The sequence below is a fragment of the Aspergillus homomorphus genome (genome assembly GCF_003184865.1).
Source record: "Aspergillus homomorphus CBS 101889 unplaced genomic scaffold BO97scaffold_6, whole genome shotgun sequence".
Classification (NCBI taxonomy): domain Eukaryota; kingdom Fungi; phylum Ascomycota; class Eurotiomycetes; order Eurotiales; family Aspergillaceae; genus Aspergillus; species Aspergillus homomorphus.
In genome coordinates this window covers 777,905-795,677 of record NW_020291892.1, presented here as the reverse complement: position 1 = coordinate 795,677, position 17,773 = coordinate 777,905, and the positions used below count along the sequence as shown (strand labels likewise).

General features: G+C 51.4%; 7 protein-coding genes across 7 annotated transcripts; 6 read left to right on the top strand and 1 right to left on the bottom strand.

Moving 5' to 3' along the window:
* Window positions 1-1,017: 1,017 nt before the first annotated feature.
* On the top strand, window positions 1,018-2,777 carry BO97DRAFT_468688 (fungal specific transcription factor domain-containing protein). The gene is made up of 3 exons (XM_025699768.1): window positions 1,018-2,032; window positions 2,095-2,205; window positions 2,260-2,777. Exons 1-3 carry the CDS (start codon window positions 1,077-1,079, stop codon window positions 2,612-2,614), a joined length of 1,422 nt encoding a protein of 473 aa, XP_025554377.1. The 5' UTR covers window positions 1,018-1,076; the 3' UTR covers window positions 2,615-2,777.
* A 161-nt stretch (window positions 2,778-2,938) lies between these two features.
* BO97DRAFT_363905 (MFS transporter) lies at window positions 2,939-4,945 on the top strand (the record flags this gene model as incomplete). Its single annotated transcript, XM_025692524.1, has 4 exons — window positions 2,939-3,054; window positions 3,110-3,381; window positions 3,478-4,349; window positions 4,417-4,945. 4 exons carry the CDS (start codon window positions 2,939-2,941, stop codon window positions 4,747-4,749), a joined length of 1,593 nt encoding a protein of 530 aa, XP_025554376.1. The 3' UTR covers window positions 4,750-4,945.
* Window positions 4,946-5,538: 593 nt separating this feature from the next.
* BO97DRAFT_422010 (uncharacterized protein) lies at window positions 5,539-6,328 on the top strand (the record flags this gene model as incomplete). The annotated part of the gene is made up of 3 exons (XM_025696755.1): window positions 5,539-5,697; window positions 5,782-6,083; window positions 6,178-6,328. 3 exons carry the CDS (start codon window positions 5,539-5,541, stop codon window positions 6,326-6,328), a joined length of 612 nt encoding a protein of 203 aa, XP_025554375.1.
* A 3,684-nt stretch (window positions 6,329-10,012) lies between these two features.
* Window positions 10,013-13,747, top strand: BO97DRAFT_463091 (uncharacterized protein; the record flags this gene model as incomplete). The annotated part of the gene is made up of 5 exons (XM_025699450.1): window positions 10,013-10,935; window positions 10,997-11,210; window positions 11,423-11,749; window positions 11,837-12,346; window positions 12,413-13,747. The coding sequence occupies 5 exons, from the start codon at window positions 10,013-10,015 to the stop codon at window positions 13,745-13,747; spliced, it is 3,309 nt and encodes a 1,102-aa protein (XP_025554374.1).
* Window positions 13,748-14,760: 1,013 nt separating this feature from the next.
* Window positions 14,761-15,314, top strand: BO97DRAFT_411973 (uncharacterized protein; the record flags this gene model as incomplete). Its single annotated transcript, XM_025696208.1, has 2 exons — window positions 14,761-15,035; window positions 15,077-15,314. 2 exons carry the CDS (start codon window positions 14,761-14,763, stop codon window positions 15,312-15,314), a joined length of 513 nt encoding a protein of 170 aa, XP_025554373.1.
* Window positions 15,315-15,576: 262 nt separating this feature from the next.
* On the top strand, window positions 15,577-16,711 carry BO97DRAFT_463085 (SDR family oxidoreductase; the record flags this gene model as incomplete). Its single annotated transcript, XM_025699448.1, has 3 exons — window positions 15,577-15,924; window positions 15,988-16,178; window positions 16,296-16,711. The coding sequence occupies exons 1-3, from the start codon at window positions 15,632-15,634 to the stop codon at window positions 16,709-16,711; spliced, it is 900 nt and encodes a 299-aa protein (XP_025554372.1). The 5' UTR covers window positions 15,577-15,631.
* Window positions 16,712-16,937: 226 nt separating this feature from the next.
* On the bottom strand, window positions 16,938-17,362 carry BO97DRAFT_422007 (uncharacterized protein; the record flags this gene model as incomplete). Its single annotated transcript, XM_025696754.1, has 2 exons — window positions 16,938-17,126; window positions 17,267-17,362. 2 exons carry the CDS (start codon window positions 17,360-17,362, stop codon window positions 16,938-16,940), a joined length of 285 nt encoding a protein of 94 aa, XP_025554371.1.
* Window positions 17,363-17,773: the final 411 nt, after the last annotated feature.

The window sequence follows — 17,773 nt, the reverse complement described above, 5'->3', positions numbered from 1 at the left end:
CTGAATATCGAAAGTGAATAAGCTAGCACTTCCTCAGTATGATAGTAGATGTAAACATTGAAAACTTATTGTTTTGTATGATATTGTTTTACGTCATGACTGCCATGTAGTGAGTGCACAAGCGTTAACCACAGTAAGTCGGCCGGGAAGATCCGGCGGGAACTTCCCGACTCCGACAACAATTGCGTTCTTGCGTTTCGATCGAATCTTCCATCCATCTTTAACTCCGCTCATTGCTCTACATTCCCACGTCTCCGCTCCGTCTTGCGTAAGACACTACCCAGTCCCTATGGACGTTGACTAAGGAGCCTAGAGGAATAGAAAGATATGGCAGAGCTGTTAAGCCCAAGAACTCCAGTCAATTTCCGACAGGAACCAGCTCAAAGCTCCGCCTCCTCGCGCCGAAAACGAAAACCTATTAGCTGCGAGCGATGTCGACACTCCAAGCTGCGTTGCGATCGCCAATAGCCTTGCGGATCATGCAAACGAAGGGGACGAGACGCTCTCTGCGCATTTCCGCCCAGTGCCGCGCGCACCGCTCATCAACCACGATCACATGACCGTCGCTCGAATGTGCCAACGGCTACGAATGATTCGCAGTCGGCGCCATTGCGCCGGAGCAGTGCAATCTCGTCAGCATTCCAGCATCCCAGCAGCCAGGCGCAAGTCAGGTAAATCTAAGCAGCGACTGGCCAGCGGTATTGGACAGACCAGTTGGAGAGCATAACGTGTATCTTGTACCAGATGCAACGTCTCCCTTCTCCATCAGTCCGGGATTCTCGATTCAGGAAATCATCGAAGTGCTGCCTCCAAGACCCTGCCTAGACTATCTCATCTCCCCTTTCTTCACCCACATTTCGCCTCTTTTCCCCATTCTTCATGGCCCAACATTTCAAAGACAGTACACCGCCTTCACGCAGCAGCCGCTGGGTGTGGATCTATCCTAGCTGGCCTTGCTGTTCTCGATGTGCACAATCGCGCTGAACGCCGTGGAACCAAGTAACCCCCGCTTGGCAGGCTTGTGGCTAGAAAGAACGGGCGATTCCGTCCAGCAGACACTCTCTTTGACACGTCGGATGTTGAAAACTGCGATGACATGCCTTTCACAGGACCAATTCTTTGTCCGATACAAGTTCAGCACGTTTGAGGCTCTGCTGATGTTAATCTATAAACTCTCTCAGAATGGCTCCGTGGATCAGGGATGGGCCTTACTGGGAATGGCTTTGAACATCGGGATGGCGTTACGGTGCAATGCTGGGAATCAGCAACTTGGTCTAATCGAAGCTGAAAGGCGACGCCGCTGCTGGGCCGGCCTTCTATCGCTACATACCTATCAAAGCATTTTGTTTCGAGATGTCGACATGTCATTTCTCCTCGATCTTAAGGTCCCATTGCCGGCAAATGTGAATGACAACGACATTACGAATGAAGGTATCTCACAGCCTCCCAAAGAGCCGACGCAGATGTCTGTCATGATGTTCAAGATTCGTCTCTTTCCACTTTCTACCCGCATTTGCCGCCATATATCCGGTGCCTCGAGGCTTGATCCCGAGCCATTGAAGGAATTCGATGCCGCAATCTCTACCGAGCAAAGACTGTGGGACTCGACATACATGATCGACGGAGCGCCAAACCTGCTTGATTCCAGCTACGCCCATTGGTGCGTTCTGCAAACGTACGCGCATCATCTTCTGCTCTTGCTCAATCGTCCATTCCATCACTCGCAAGCGCCGTGCTTCATTTCCGCCTCAAGGGATCGATGTATTGATTCGTCGGTGAAAGTGATTTCTATACATCGCCAAATCTATGAGGTGCCTTTGCTTCGAGACTTCATCTGGTTGCTCAACGGGGTGGTGAGCTTGAAAGCACTCCACGCTGCCGTGGCGCTCAGTTCGTGCATCGCCGATATGCCACCATCGTGGGATTCGAGCTTTTACCGACAGGAGTTGCAGGGTCTCATGGCCCGTATGGAAAGCTGCTCTGGTCGGAGCGCAACATGCCTCAAGGCCTATCCCATATTGAGTCACATGCAGTAGGTTTACCATAAATGTGGTTTCATAGTTTCGCTGGCTGACTTTTCATGACTGGTCTCAGTCGGCTGCACGGGATTCGGAGTTTCAAATCCCAACAGAGCTACAGGTCGAGAACTTGTTTGAAGACGGGATTGATATGCGGGAATGGTTTGACGCCGATTACAACAATTGGGTAATTATTCTTCCGCGAACTGGGCTGAAATTTCCCTTTTGCTGACCTATTTAGTGCTTGGCTCCCGCTTCGAGCAGTCTTCCCACGTAAGGGATCTCCCAGTATGGGAGAGGGAGGGCAAGATTATTACGAATTGATAGAAAACCAGGTTGCTGAAAGCACATCTAATAGAAGTTATACAATCCTTGGACCTTGCGGGTTCACGAAGGATAGACCTTCCGGTCAGGATCTAGAGATCGCTCGACCATTGGGTCCTGTTTCATATGGACTGCACGAGGCTACAGATATCTATAACACAGAGCACGATCTGCTCGGCCCAGCCGTTATGATACGCGCATACTCCGTCAGTCATACCGCTTGGACAATAACCAACCTACATGTCACAACGCTCCTTTTCCCGGTGACTTGAGCTGATTCCAATTCAATTGTTCAATACTGTGGGAAGCTCGTATTCAAACACTTTCCTGTTCCAGGGAAAACTAAGACAGACATGGAGAAAATGGAGGGCAGGACAGGAGAATGGAACAGGTGAAGCGGAGATAAGCAGGGCTCCACATTTTCTTCTCCGATCGCCACAGAAAAGGATCGGAGATGTAGAAGTTTATGTGAGGTCGGAAACTATATTTGGTTGTCCGGTCCATTGTACCCCGTGAGCACTTAATAGTGCCTTCCTTCGTTATTTCAGGTATCTGGTCTCAACTTGGCGGTTGCAAAATTCAACCAAGACCTAACCATGGAGACATACTTGCAATATCAGCGAATCCGGCGAGCGGTTCGCCAAACTCTGTCGAATATCGAAGAGAAATGTACTTGTGAAGGCTATACGGTCGGTTTCGTGCATAAGCCCAGGTAACCACCTCAAGCATACCTATCGGGATATTTCTGACATCCTTTGCTTGAATAGCTGCCAGTTAGGCTCTTTTGATAGCACCCGAGAAAAACAGCCTTCCGGGCCTACCATCGACGCGAGCTGCGACGTGATCGCCGTTGGCTGGGATGGACCCGATGATCCCCTGAAACCTGCCAACATGAGCGTACAGCGAAAGCTAGCCCTGACGCTCTTAGTGTCTCTGATTGCAGTAGCTGTGACTGCGACATCTGCAATCGATGCTTGCGGGCTGCGGGAATATAGTAAAGACTTTCAAATATCAGAGGTAGTTGGATCCCTTGCGACGGGTACGTGTTAATCCCTTTGAAGTTCTGGTACCAATTGATTTTGAACAAACCTTTCGACGGTGACTGAACTTTGTTCCCCTGTTGGAATCGCTTTAGGTTTGTTCTTAGTAGGCTTTGCGTTCGGCTCTCTCCTATCCGGGCCTTTCTCCGAGACGTTTGGGCGCAACGCGGTGTACTCGACGACAATGCTGGTGTTCTTGATCTTTATCATGGCTGCAGGCTTGGCACCAAATTTGCAGAGTCATCTCATCTTCCGTTTTCTCGCCGGGCTTTTCGCTTCGACGCCGCTGAGCTGCGCGGGCGGTACTGTGGCCGATCTGTGGAATCCCGTCGAGAAAGCCTACGCTTTTCCCGTATACGCTATCCCGGCCTTCTCGGGACCAATGCTTGGACAAATGATTGGCAGTTACATTCCGACAACGATAGGGTGGCGCTGGCTGGAGTGGATGATGCTGATTCTTGGTGGTGCCGTTCTGGTGGCTGTTCTCCTTTTGCAGCCCGAGACCTACGGCAGTCTTATCCTGTACTGGAAAGCGAAGATCCTACGAGAAATGACCGGCGACGAGCGGTACCGGGCTCCCATGGAAATTGAGCATGAAGGGCTCGCGCACCGGCTCCGGACCTCGATCTACCGGCCCTTCGCCATGTTCTATTCCGAATTGATCATCATCCTGGTCTCTCTCTACCTGACAATCCTTTACATCGTCCTTTTCACCTTCCTGGAAGGCTACAGCTTCATATTCGGCGAGACCTACGGCATCTCAGAAGGTCTGACTAGTCTATGCTGGGCCGGCATGCTGGTCGGCTCCCTGCTGGTCAGCTGCATTGTACCGCTCATCTACTCCTGGACCGTTAAAGAATACGCCAAAACCTCCGTCATTAGGCCGGAAACCCGGCTCTGGTACGCGATGCTCGGCGGGGCACCTGCCGTCCCGGTGAGCTTGTTTTGGATGGGTTGGACCAGCAACGTGAGTGTCCCTTCGCCTTAACCTCCGGCAAGATGTATGGCCCAGACTAACGTTAATCCACACGCAGCCCTCCATCTCGATCTGGTCTCCTCTTGTGGCTTCAGTGCTGTTTGGGTACGGGATCACCACCATTTTCATCATCTCGTACATGTATCTCATCGACGCGTATGACACATATTCGGCGTCGGCTCTGGGGTTCCTGGTGTTCACACGATACGTGGTGGCGGGCGGGGTCACGGTGGCTGGGAGTCCGATTTACCGTGCTATCGGGGTGCATTATACTCTGACTATCCTGGGTGCGATTAGTGGGGTCATGACTGTCGTCCCGTACTTGCTGTATGTCTTTGGGCCGAGAATTCGACGGAAGAGTAAGTATGCGGTTAATGTTGATCCGCAATGATGGGTTCACTTTCTGTCTGGTGATGGATGGAGGGTTGGTATTTGAGGTGCTAGGTCGTAAAGGGCGGCGCTGGTTCGATTATATTAGAAGGTCCGTTTAGTGCGATAGATGGCGAAAGGATGATAGAGTGAGTCTATACGTCCAGCTGATGTAGGGGTCGCAGTTAGTGTTGCATTCTACTGCAGATATTAGTGACATGACAAGTGACTGTCATAAACTCCAGCTTGCCATGCGTCTTTGCTGATTGTCCCCTATTGATCAATGCAAGATAACACGGATTCCCTTTACATAACTTCGAGGGTGAACAAGAGCTTGGTGATGTGTATCTTTTCCTTTGCTGTGGGGCGGAATTCTCCGCTCCGCATCTCCGGTCCGTATCTCCGCTCGGCTTCCCCGCACGGAGATAGATCATTATAACTATAATGAACCCACTAGTGATTTGTAAAAGTGCTTATATCACTACTCTATTTCACTACGAGTTGACCTTGATGACAGGGATCAACGATTCGAAATAAAGGTACTGCACAAGGAGTAAAAGATACAATAGCCGTAACAGTGTGAATATAATGACCCAGGATCTGTGTACATTTTGAAAAGTTCATTATGGATGAAAAGACAATTTTGAAGTGACTGGTCTGGCAGCTTGTCTTGTGAGAAAACGTTAGTAATTACTAGAGCCAAGGCAATCCAGCCTCATCAACATCACCAGGAAGGTTCTGCTCTTTCCTCAACGAAGCATTCATCGGTGGTAGCTGGCATTAACGGGCACCAACGCTTATAACCACCTCAATGTCTCACACGCTGGAAATTGAAGACCCCAAAAGACCTTATGTCTTTACCAACGGGCGGGCAAGCACCTTCGTGATTGCTGACCATCCCTCCTTACCAGATGCGGCCGAGTATCGAACAGGCACAAAACTTTGGCTTCTCATGATCACCCTGGAGGCGGTATTCGTTTCTCGTCAGCAGAGACATGAACGTTGTCGCCACAGCCGTCCCAAGCATTAAACGTCGTACAAATTCTCCTGGCAGCCGACGATGTCATGCTTAGGACCTCGGTCATGCTGTTTGCGCAGTCTTTGGTCCGCGGTCGCGATTGCTATCGATCAGGTTCTCTTCGTCAACCAGCTCTCACACAATCCTAGTGGTGTGGTCCCGGGTCCGAGTGGAAAAAACATCAACAGCACGGGGCTGATGCAGATCATCGCAAGCCTGCCACCTGTTGAGCCTACGGCAGCGATGATCGCGTTCGATTGCAGTATCATTCAGACAGGGTATCTGGTTGTTGGGCTGGCGTGTGCGACCTTGGGGGAGAGTTTGTTGATCGAGTGGGGGTCTGTCAAGAGGCGACGGGACTAATAAAGCTTAGCCAGATAAAGATTTCATCCATGATGCTACAGGAAATGCACTGCACGGCTGAGCCGCCAGCAACGCGTCGCCGGCATATCAGGCCGTCCGGCCCCTCACAAACCTCTATTTCGGCGGTACAACCCTGGGCTGGGTGACCCACTATGTCGGAATGGGGTATATCTCCATGAAGCACAAGAGCTACGCCATGGCGATCATGAATTTGCAATGATGAACACTGCAAGATGAATAAGAAAGGGTGGTCAGGGTCGGACTCTGGAGCTGGATACTGGAGATGTTAGAGAGAGGTCACGCCACGGCGGTTCAACATAGCCAAAAGCTCATGGCAGTGAGATCCTGCAGAATGAGGAAAGCATGACAGTCACAATCCTGGAAGGTTTTCCTCACAGCATACATATGATTGCAGTGTTGGCATTCTTTCGCCATGCAAAGAATCCCTCATGACATGCGCGATTACGGCTCTGTCTCCTCTCTCCCCTGTTTTCATAACCTCCAAGGTATACGCATGTCGCCCATGATTCATGCAACGGCCGGATAGGTTGACAGCTCCCATGCACGGGCTACCTTAACCGCCCATTCAGATTGCTCCTTTCGATCTTGTACATCTGCTGTTTTCGAGCTACTGCAAACTAGAGCTGCGAACTGCAGCTCCCAGTGCGGGGAAGCAACCACTCACTATCCCGGGTTTGTCTCGATGGTTTGACCTCTGCAGAAAGGTGAGCTCCCAGATTTCCACCCAATGCGGGGCAAAGGACAAGGAAGAAGCTATTCCAAGTTTTGACCCCAGCCTTAGACATACCGTGGCCAAGAATAAATGACGATGGCTGATCGGGTACGGCCCGTCGCGAGCATCACTCCACTCGCTTCTCTCCTTATCTTATGAGGTTCGAGATCGGTTCGCTAGGGCTCGTGTCTGTACCAAGATATTTTGTTGCTGATGATGTATGATGGTAATATTAGGCTGAATACAATCAAATCCTTCAGGGTCAATGCTACACTACAGGAATCGAAGTCCTCGAGCGCAGATGCATCTTCATTGCAGGGTTACAAAAGGAACTGAAATATACAGCTCAATGAGCAGAACCGGTTTGCTTGTTTTCGCCTTCCTTGATTTGATCCCAGTCGGATAACCGGTTGCAGACGGCCAGGTACAGCTCAGCAGTACAGGAATCCATTGGAGACTGTTTCCTGAATGCATCCTGCCAATCGCAAAGTCATACTATCTTCCTGCGAAACACTTACTGGGTCGCTCTAGCTTATTTCGGCCTCTCACTGGCAGCTCGTAGCGCGGCATTGCAAAAATAAGTTTCGTCTACGACGACGATCGTCAGCGATGCACAGAGGACAACACGTTGCTCTCGTTGATTCAATTTAAAAACCAAGTTTTTAAATCTGGGCGCATCGGGCAAATTTCCCATCCACAACAGCCAACCCATTCAATTGAGGGTGCATATACTTCGGCGAAGGTTGACGCATCCTTGGCTCTGCCGGATGGCAGGCCTAGCACATGCTTGCATCATCGCGACATCTGACATGTCACCTTTGGTCCACCATCCATCAACGACGAAGTCTTGTCGTCATCGCGCGCGGAGAGCTGGGCGAAATGATTTTTCGATGGTTATGGGTGTTACCGATCTCATGCGAGACCAGAGGTACGGAGACAACTCGAAGGGTATAAAAGGAGAGGAGAGGCGATCCCTTTTCTTTCCCCCAGTGAACCGCCTCGAGAAGTGCTTCGTTGCTTTGGGAAACCCGGAAAGAATACTCGATCATAGAAAATCTTGAAGAAAGAAAGGACCGTGTGCTCTCTCAAAGCCATGTCCGACGATCTGCAGCAAGTGTTTGCTGAGGCCGTGCAAGCCACCAAAGGCCTCAAGGCCTTGCCCTACGTTGACTATGCCCACCGACTACACAATAAAGTCCGCAATGCTTTCCAGCAGGACATGAGTGACCATGAACTGCGGGCGTGCGTTGATCGGTCGGCAACCTATCCTGAAGACGACCCGGATCCCGACAATGCGCTGCTCGACATTTTTTCCATCTGGGATCTGTTCAACAAGCTTTCAATCCCCTCGGCTACCGACGGAATGGCGAGCATTAGCAGTAGCGATGATCCTCAGAATTACAGGCAATATGTGGACCAGGTATTTGATCTATTTTACATTCTCCGTCATAGAGGGTTACCAATTCTCCCGGATTGTCCACGGAGACATGACGCTGACTGATACGACGCCGGTACTTTGAATCACCGAAGAACAATTCACACCTTCGCTATCTCGAGTGCATCACGAATCTCCTCACTTTCTGCCTCATTGAGCACATCAACCGCGACCTCAAATCGCGCGGCGCAATGACCATCGACGACCTCTGGCATTACGGTGACTTCCAGGACTATTGCCTGCAGGCGATCACCAATCCTGAATTTATCCGGACGGAGATCCGTACCGATATGCTGCGGAATGATCATCTGTTCAGTATCACCTGGCTTATCATTGCGGACTACATGCAGGACCGAGACCATGTCGGCCGCGATACCCCGCTCGCCGGGATCGAGTTCCAAAACCGATCGAGCTACAAGGCTCTCGTGCAATGGTCCTACACCCTCTGGGCTGAGGGCGGTGGCAAGGATGATCCCGACTTGATGGATTGCATTGTCCGCTTCTGTGGCCGGGCGGCCACTGTCGGCCTATGCCCCCCAGATGCCGAGACCGGGGTGCAAATTCCCGCGCAAACGTTCACGGTGACGAGGGCGTTCTACGATATGGGTGGAAGCCGCCGGTTCGCCGACGATGCGTACGAGAAGGCACTCGGGGATAGTTTGGCCCGTCTCCAGGATTGTCAAGAAATCGTGAATGAGTGGCAGTCGTACTCTATGATGCTAACGCATCAATGGGAAGCTGAGGCTGTGCCCCTCTGGGAGACGGGAATGTATCGCGCCTTCAAGGGCAGCAAATGGGATTCAGTCAGAATTTGGGTGAGGTACGGTATGTTTTACAAGAACGACCTTCAACTCTCTAAGCGATCGTTTCCCTTTCTGACGAGGGAATGTTATGGACACAGCCTACGATCAACAGATGCTTTACGGATGGAACAGCTATTCCCCTGTCACGGGCGAACCGTGGGCTGGACGCAGCAATTCTTTTGGGGGTGGTGTCCTGCCAGGGACTCCCATCTCACTCGCGCATGGGGGATCACGACCCGTGGAAGACCTACGTCCAGGCGATGAAATCCTGGTCCCCGATCAGCCCAGCAAGTCTGTTGTAATCCGCCAAAAGCCCGTTCGACAGCCGGGAGAGCCAGGGCTCGTTGGCTTCAGTGAGTGCAGTTACAACCCGAAGCGGAGTTTGAGAAAATGGGAACTGATGCGATTGATGTAGACGGGCAGTCGCCCCTCCTGCCTGCTTCACAGGTCTTTCATACGACGACCGGACCGCGGGCCGTTGATGTCAAGGGAGCACGACATATCAACCCTTACCGGCATATTGGCCAGCTCGCCATAGGACACATGATCTATCAATCTCAAGGGGCTGAATTAACCACGATAATGATCAACTCTATTGAGCGGAGCGAAGCGGCTGAACCAAGAGTGAGCTACACGCTTTCGCTTCCCTCGGAGCATCAGAGCTACCACGCACATGGTTATGTAGTCGACACCAATGCCCCCGTTTACACCCTGCAAGAGACTCGGAAGAGGCTGCGTCAAGTCCCCGTGGATAAGCGACTGGGCCTCTTGTATACCTGCAAAGAACTGTCGTCGATGTTCCATCGGTTCGACGCCCAGTCCATCTCCCAACGACTAAACTGGGAGCTATTCGGTCAATACGGCTCCCCTGACGGTAAAAAGCCTGGGCCATGGAAGCCTATTGCTTCCTTACCCTTCAAAGAACGGCTGCAAATGAGAAAGAACTTAGCAAGGCCCGAGGGAGTGGCGATTGAGCGTCTCAAGAGACGTTTTTCCCTGGAGGCTGGGGTCCCGGATCGCCTTCCAGCCGGTTATCAGCTCCCTACTTTGACCCTCGTCGACGGATATCTCATGGCCGAGGACGAGGTACTGCTACGGAGTACTTACGAACCCCGCCAGAGAAGCTTCCATTGGACGCGCAAACTGTCACAGCAGGAGCTCTTCGAGCATGGCGTTGTTGAGATCTACTCCCAAGCAACCGCGGGACGGGGTGTCATCTATTTATCTCCTGAGTCGGAGCCTCAGAAAGCGCCTTCTCGGGACCAAATCCATCCCTTTGAGGCACGAGGACGAAGCTTGGACCCGCGACTGGCCAGTCCGCGAGCCACGGATGACAATGGGGGTGAATGGACTACCTTGGGCGAGTGGCAGATGACATATGATCGCGATCCGTGGCCTGCAGATTCTGGTAATAAGCCCGAACCTACCGATCCCGTTGATGCGGGCACGATTGAGGATGGCTGGTGGACCACACAGGGAGTTGATGTCCCCGGGGTCAGATTCCCCTTGATCGATAATCTACGAGAAAAGATCAACGAAAACCACGGGACTCAGCTCGGCGACTTCTACCAAGTGGCCGGACAGCTATACAGCAATGATGAGAACTATGAGGACACCTATGACTTATATACCGTGCGATGGAACCGTGCACCTTTGATTCCATTTGTGTCCGATACTGGACTTGACCTCAAGAAGACGTTCGATGTTGGCTTCCCGGACCTGAATATTGATGTGACTATACCAGCACTCTTCCAGGAGATGACTCTGAAACTGGATGATAGCGACTATCTCAATGAGAAGATAACCGGGTACTTTTTCGAATATGACCCAACGAAACGAGGGAACAAGGGCAACCGGTATAAGCCCCAGGCAAGCAAAAAGTCAATGACCACACGCTCTGATACTGACTGAAAACAGTCATCTGGTAACAGGCACCCTCAATGAGACGGCAGCAGTCCATGCGTGTCGCTCTAAGATTTCCCAAGCCTACGCGGCCGTCGTCAGGCCCGGGCAGTTTGGCACCACCGACGACGATCGGCTCCGACCAGCGTCGATTACACAAAACCTTCTTACCCTCGCAACACCAAGTATTCGAGATCTGATGAACCTGGGAGGCTATGACGAAAAATCGGTAAGTTCGATGTCTTTCCATCATGATCTGAACAAAGGCGCAATCTGACGCTGGCAACCCAGGTTCATAATGATTCGCAATCTCTTATCAAAGAAATGATGCTGTACCATATGGACGAGACCCAAAGAGAAAAAATCTTGCAGCAGCCCAAACCGCTGGTCGACAAAGATATTCCAGCCGCTCTTGCAGACAGTCTACCAAGTGACCTCAAGGAGTTCTTCAAAAACAAGTATGCCCCCGCCTTCATCTGTCGCTATGTCGGACGGACGTCCAAGTATATGAACCAGTTCACAACCCAGGAGATGAATGATCTCTGGTATTGGTGGCAGGGGAATGGCAAGAAGAGTTTATCTCAGAGTCAAGAATACAATGACATCAACCGCCTGAGTTCCCGCGAAGCAATGCGCCGAGCGAATGAGGAAAAATTGGAACCGTACCTAGCGGACCACCCCGATAACTGGGCTAGCGACCTTTGCACATACCTTCTCCAGGATGATCGGCAGCTTCAAAAGTGGCTTCATTTCCCCATTGACAACAGTGTTAGTACCATCCTAGCACGTTCCTGCTTGATTTAAACTGTTTACACAATCAGCCCCAAACTTACAGGTTCTCTTTTTTTTTTCTAGGGCAACAACCTCATAAACAAGCAGTGCAACATCTTAGATGCGCTCAGTCCATCAAATAACTACTCGGAGCAATTTTTCAACAAGATCATGGGCATGATAGTGGATGAGGGCCTGCATTATTCGGACATCGAACAGGATGAGGATCAGGATGCCAAGTACCCGTGGCTACACGATTCCATGCACGATCTCATAGTCAAGGTACTCAATGACGATCCGTCCATTTCTAGTGACGTCAGGGCTGCGTTACAGGAACAAATTGAGGAATTCGAGAAGCAGAATAATTTGAATCAGCAGGCCGATGCCGAGCAGCGCGCCGCGGCGATCCTCGAAAAGAGTGCCTCGTTTATGAGGGAGCTGACACATTGGCTGACGTACATTGGCAAAGGGTTACAGGTTGCTTTCGGAGGCGCTTCGCTGTTCAAATGGGTAGGGGAAGCCTTTGATCAAGTCGCCAAGAAGATACCGTTGCCAGGTGCGAACATGTTGAAAGGGATTTCAAGCATTTGCATGGTATAGGCTCTCCCCCTCCCACAAAACCTACCTTCCAAGGCTGATCAGCTAAAATCTCCAATATAGGTTGGCATGATGGTGGCAATGGCGGCAGTAAATCTCTGGTCCCTCGTGACGGCGTGGGATACTATGTCCGATCCTCAACGAGCAGACGTGATTATTCAAACGATTCGATTGGTGACGGACGCAGTCGACAAGGCGATAGATGCCTTTAAGAGCTTCCAGTCCAAACCAACAGAGACGGCTGAGGACGAGCTCAATGTTGAAACTCTCAGTGAAAGGGTGACGGAGGAAGTCATGGAAAATGCTGAGACAATGGGTGAGATGGCAGAAAAGATCGCCGGGGACGAAAACTACCAGGTAGTCATAGCGGATGGCCTTCATTACGACGGGATTGCCACGCCGTCTGAGGGCGAAGAATCCTTCAATGAAGACATTAACTCCACTCCCGCAGAGGTCCCTCCTGCCTATGAAGAGGCGGCAAACCGGTTCAATTGGTCAGGAAATCTGCTGAAAATCTTCAACGCCATCTTGGGCATTGGCTTGGTAGTTGCGATGTCCTTCTCTCTAGCCAACGACTGGGACTCTCTCACGGATCCCGGCAAAGTGATGGGCGTGTTGAACGTGATTGTGCAGGGGTTGACGGTGCTCTTGGATGTGATCAACGTGGGGTCTGAGGTCGGGCTCTGGGCCGTGACGGGCACCATGAGCGTAGCCTTACCGATCCTCGGGGCTGTGCTGGCGGTGATCGGCATTGTGCTCATGATCGTCCAGGTCTTGATCAACTTCTTTACTGGCACAAAGCCCCCTCCTGACCCGATTGCCGATTTTATCGATGACGAGGCCCACCACCTCATCAGTGGGTTTGACACTGCCCCTTCCCCGCAGCTTTCCTACACCCTCTCCGATTCCACGGTCAGCGCAGGGCAAGTGAAGACGCTTACAATCAAATGCGAGAACAAGTCTGCCGGCGATGTTACCTTATCGAATACAGTCATCACGCTCTATTCTGGGGATGACGACGTCTGTCTGTTTCGCAATGGAGCCGACGAAACCGACAATATTCAATTGGTGGACGATACAGATCCCAACAAATCCAGTAACGGATACAGCTATGTTACGCCTTCTAGCACAGCCGCTGCACAATTGCCCACCCCTGCGAGATTGGGTACTACTTCCACTTACTACGAGTATGACCTCCAGGTGGCGGGTCCTCCGCAGGATACATCCACCAAGTTGCAGCAACTGGTCGTCAAAGCTGGTGAATACATCCAATCGATATGGACGGCCAAGATCAATCAGAGGGGCGACTCAGATGACGACTCCGTCAGTTGGATTGAGATTGTGGAGAATAGCCTGACCGATCGATGCCAGGTTGCGTTCATGTTGAAACGTGCTTAGCTTTTTTTTTTTCTTTTTTCCTTCTTTCTTCTTTCTTGTATCTCGTTTTGTCTTCTATTCTAATCATCGTCACGACTGTGGTTCTTTTGAACCGGATACTTTTCTTAAACACTCGGACCACTGAATAAGAATGAAAGCCCACGTTCAATCTCTCGTTTATCGCAGAAGGGCAGGCAAAAGAGACGATTCTGACTGTCATCTTCGTAAGCATGTTCTGTACCAAATCTGCTATACTCATGCGTAGCAAGCTGTTGGGGGATCTGTTCTGGTTAACCACGCCTACAAGGGTCTCTAGACACGCTGCCAGCAGGAGGGTGCCGAAATTCGCAGCATTCAGTGTACAGATTATCATTTCTAAGCCCTCACGGTGGTATCTGTTTACTTACCAAGAGGGAAGAGAGAAACATAGACTTTTTTCGATCCAGACCACCAGATATCTGCGCGCTTTTCTGCATCAGAATAAAAGGGAGATTAGATGGCCTCAGAGACGATTGCGTCTCCATAAGAGCGTGTGGTCCTTACGCCATACGTTACATTTCGCCTTGAAAGACCTTCGACGCAGAGACCAGTAACTAGAGAAGCGGAAGAAGGGAGCGGAAGAAGGGAGCGGTAGCCAAAGCTATCAAGAAACTGAAAAGCCCAGTGTGAACAATATGCTCATCCTCGGCTTTGGGGTACATAATATGCCAGAGCTCGTCTGGACCACGAGGAATGCTGTCTGAATGATAAGTTATGGATTTGGAAACTTTCAAGAATCTTCAGGATGGAAGGATGAGTGAAAGGGAGATACTCACAGGAGTCATGAAAATGTACGAGTATATAAGGTCTTGGCGGCGTTTAGGCGGGAGGCACGGGAAGCATGTGCACTGGCCTTGGCGACCCGCTCCTCCCTTCTTTTCTCCACCAAGACAATAACAAACAATTGGTGTGCATCAAGAAAATTTACCCCCCTGCAGAAAGATAACATTCCTTCTCTATCACTTTCCTCTACTTACTAATGCCTCTTTCCAGCGATGGACCGCCGTAATTTGAGCCGCCTTGAATCCAGTCATTCAAGCAGCCACTGGATATGGGTTTCCAGCCGGATAGTGACCAAGAACGCGTCCCAGCTACACCCTCTCGGAAGAGCACATGAGGAAGTATGCGAAGCTGCCAGGAATACGATGTCTTTCTCCATTGACCGCATGGAAAGCAGATGGACATCAATTAACGCGAGGAACTTTACTTCCGAAACTGCCCACTTCGTCTCTACCGGTTTCCATGCTCGCTTGCCGACGACAGCGGCAAGGTGAGTCCCATTCAAAGCGCTTTGATGCCGTGCATTTGTAGGTTGCGGCGGGGTGCTATACGAGTTCCTCGTAGAGGTGGCCAGGGTGCAACCGGCGCAGCCTGGCTGGAAAGCGATCGCGTTTCGGCCCCGATTGACGCTCTAGTGGGACCTGCAGATCCTAATCTAAAAAGTTCTTCTGGACGGACAACCAATGCCATGGATGATAATCTTCATTACTACGAGGGCGTAGGGCAGGCGGAGAATCAGCACCGGACAGCATTCGTCACATCACTGTAAAGTCCACTTCTATAGTTGAGTGGGTCAAGCGACAGTAAGCGACATAACCAATTATCGTGGATGAACTTCCTGCCAAGTATCCTGGCGTGCCCGACCGTCGAAGTAAGCATGCATGAGCCCCGATTACCCCTCGTTTCATGGGGGTGAAAGGAGGGGGGGGGTTAAGAACGGAAAGCCTTGCAATCTACCTACGATATAAGCGACCTGGTACTTGGGAAGAATCAGATTCTTCTTACTTTCGGCACAGCACCTCTCACCATCACTAGACATCTTCCCCTTCTGAACTTTATCATTCTAGAATCAATTGGCACACAAACATGGATCCCCGCAAACAAACCTGGTTCATCACAGGCTGTTCCAGCGGATTCGGCGAGCAATTCGTGCGACAGCTACGGGCATTAGGCGACAACGTCATTGCAACCGGTCGCAACGCGGAGACCAAGCTTGCACACCTGAAGGACACGGGCGCCACGATTCTCGAGCTCGACGTCACAGCCCCTCAAGCCGAACTGGACGCGAAATTTCAGCAGGCGGTGGATATTTACGGCGGAGTCGACGTGCTGGTCAACAATGCAGGATACATCCAGTGCGGCGCGATAGAGGAAATGACGTACGTGATGGTCCAACCGGAACTACACCAATTGCTCACTCAGTCGTTTAACCTATATAACAGACCAGAAGACATGGAACGATGCTTCGCCACCAACTTCCACGGCCCTATCAATCTGACGCGCGCGGCGCTGCCGCACTTCCGCAGCAAGGGCGAGAAGGGCGAGGGACGGATCATCTACATGGGCTCGCAGGCAGGGTTCTACGGCGAGCCAGCAGCGGCAGCGTACTGCGCGAGCAAGCATGCGCTGGAAGGTATGCATGCATGCATCTTCTCAATTCCTCGAACCTTCTAAACCCCCTGCTTCGGCCTTTCCACCCTTTTCGGATATGCAAAACCCTAACCCTAACTAACCGCCCACTCGATAACAGGCGCCGTAGAAAGCCTGTCCAAAGAACTCGCGCTCTTCGCGCCAGGCATCAAGCCGCTGATCATCGAAGCCGGCATCCACAGTACAGAGGTAATGGACAAGATCAACCACGTGCCGAACCGGGTGGAGTTCTGGCGGCCGCTGAACGAGGCGGTGCGCGCGCGCGGCGCGGAGAACTACCGCAACGAGCCCGGAAACGCGGTCGAGCTTATCGCCAAGGTGATTCAGTTGGCCAAGGGAGTTGGCATCGCAGAGGGGAAAGAAGTTCCGTTGCGTGTGCCGTTTGGTAGTGAATGCCTCGATATTCTGCGGGAGAAGATCCGGGCGCTAACGATGATGGTCGAGGAGTGGGAGGAGGTGGCGAGGAGTACGGATTTTCCGGACAGGCAGGGGCCACCGCCCGCTTTGCCTTCTTGATTGTTGCATTTGGTTTGTATATATGGTTTTAGATGCTGCTAAAGGGTATATATGATCACAAAGTGTGGAAAAAGGGGCTTGCTGTCTGCTTGGCTTCACGTAAGCTATATATTGAACTCGTCTGCCTGGATAGGAAGAACATCGACAAAAACAATCCAGGCCAAGCATGCACCAGATCTCTTCCTGCAGCTTACTTCCTCTTGTCAAGAGCGATCCCGGGGGGGCGTCAATCCGCAGCCCCCTCCATCTGTCGCTCGCGGGCGCGGCGGGTCCGCCGGGAGACCACATACCAGGAGGCCAGGGTGAGGAGGGTCAGCGGCACCGCCAGGACGATGAAGATCCAGAACTGCTTGGAGATGGTGAACGCGCCCGTACCGTCGCCGTCGAAATCGAACCGGTTCATCCCCAGGATAGACTGGCACTTGATCAGTCAAATCAGTGTTCCTTCCTGCCGGGACAATCCGTTGTGGAATATGTGATATGTAATTCCTCAGAGACACGCCATAGAGGGAGGGACAGGAATCCCGGCAGCAAGGGGCTGGCGTTAAGACTCACAGACACAAAGTTCGCGGGGAGATAGATTAGCGTGACGAGCGTCATGGACTTCAACGTCGAGCTGTCGTCGAATGATTCGGTGCCCAGCTTCAGCATCTGGTTGTTAGCCCACCTAAGGCTGCACAGTCCGCCTCTCCGTGAATGATAGTCTCTGTGCCTCGCCAAAATCTGGGGTTAAGACTATCCATCAAATCGTTTGCTGATGACAAGTGATGGCCCCCTTTTTCAGGCACCCTGCGACATGGTACTATCAAGACTCAGCCGAAAACATCTTTGTTCTTCATGGCTCTTCTTGTCCTCTCTTTCTCTTTCTCTTTCTCTTTCTCTTTCTCTTTCTTTCTCTTTCTCTCTCGTCACGACTCACTTCCAGCTTCCTACTCCACTCTGCTCTTCAAAACTCTCTGTATCCCGTCTTTAATCAAGAAATATCATATATATGTTCTATCATCCTTGACCATGTACGAAAGCTCTTCATACGCTACGGCAGTTCTCTACATCCCTGTTTTT

Excerpts from the sequence above, each read along its gene's own strand:
- BO97DRAFT_468688 (XM_025699768.1), top strand. The coding sequence starts at position 1,077 with ATGTTGAAAACTGCGATGACATGCCTTTCACAGGACCAATTCTTTGTC. Across the intron at positions 2,033-2,094 it reads CCCATATTGAGTCACATGCA|TCGGCTGCACGGGATTCGGA; the intron begins GTAGGTTTACCA and ends GACTGGTCTCAG. Across the intron at positions 2,206-2,259 it reads ACGCCGATTACAACAATTGG|TGCTTGGCTCCCGCTTCGAG; the intron begins GTAATTATTCTT and ends TGACCTATTTAG.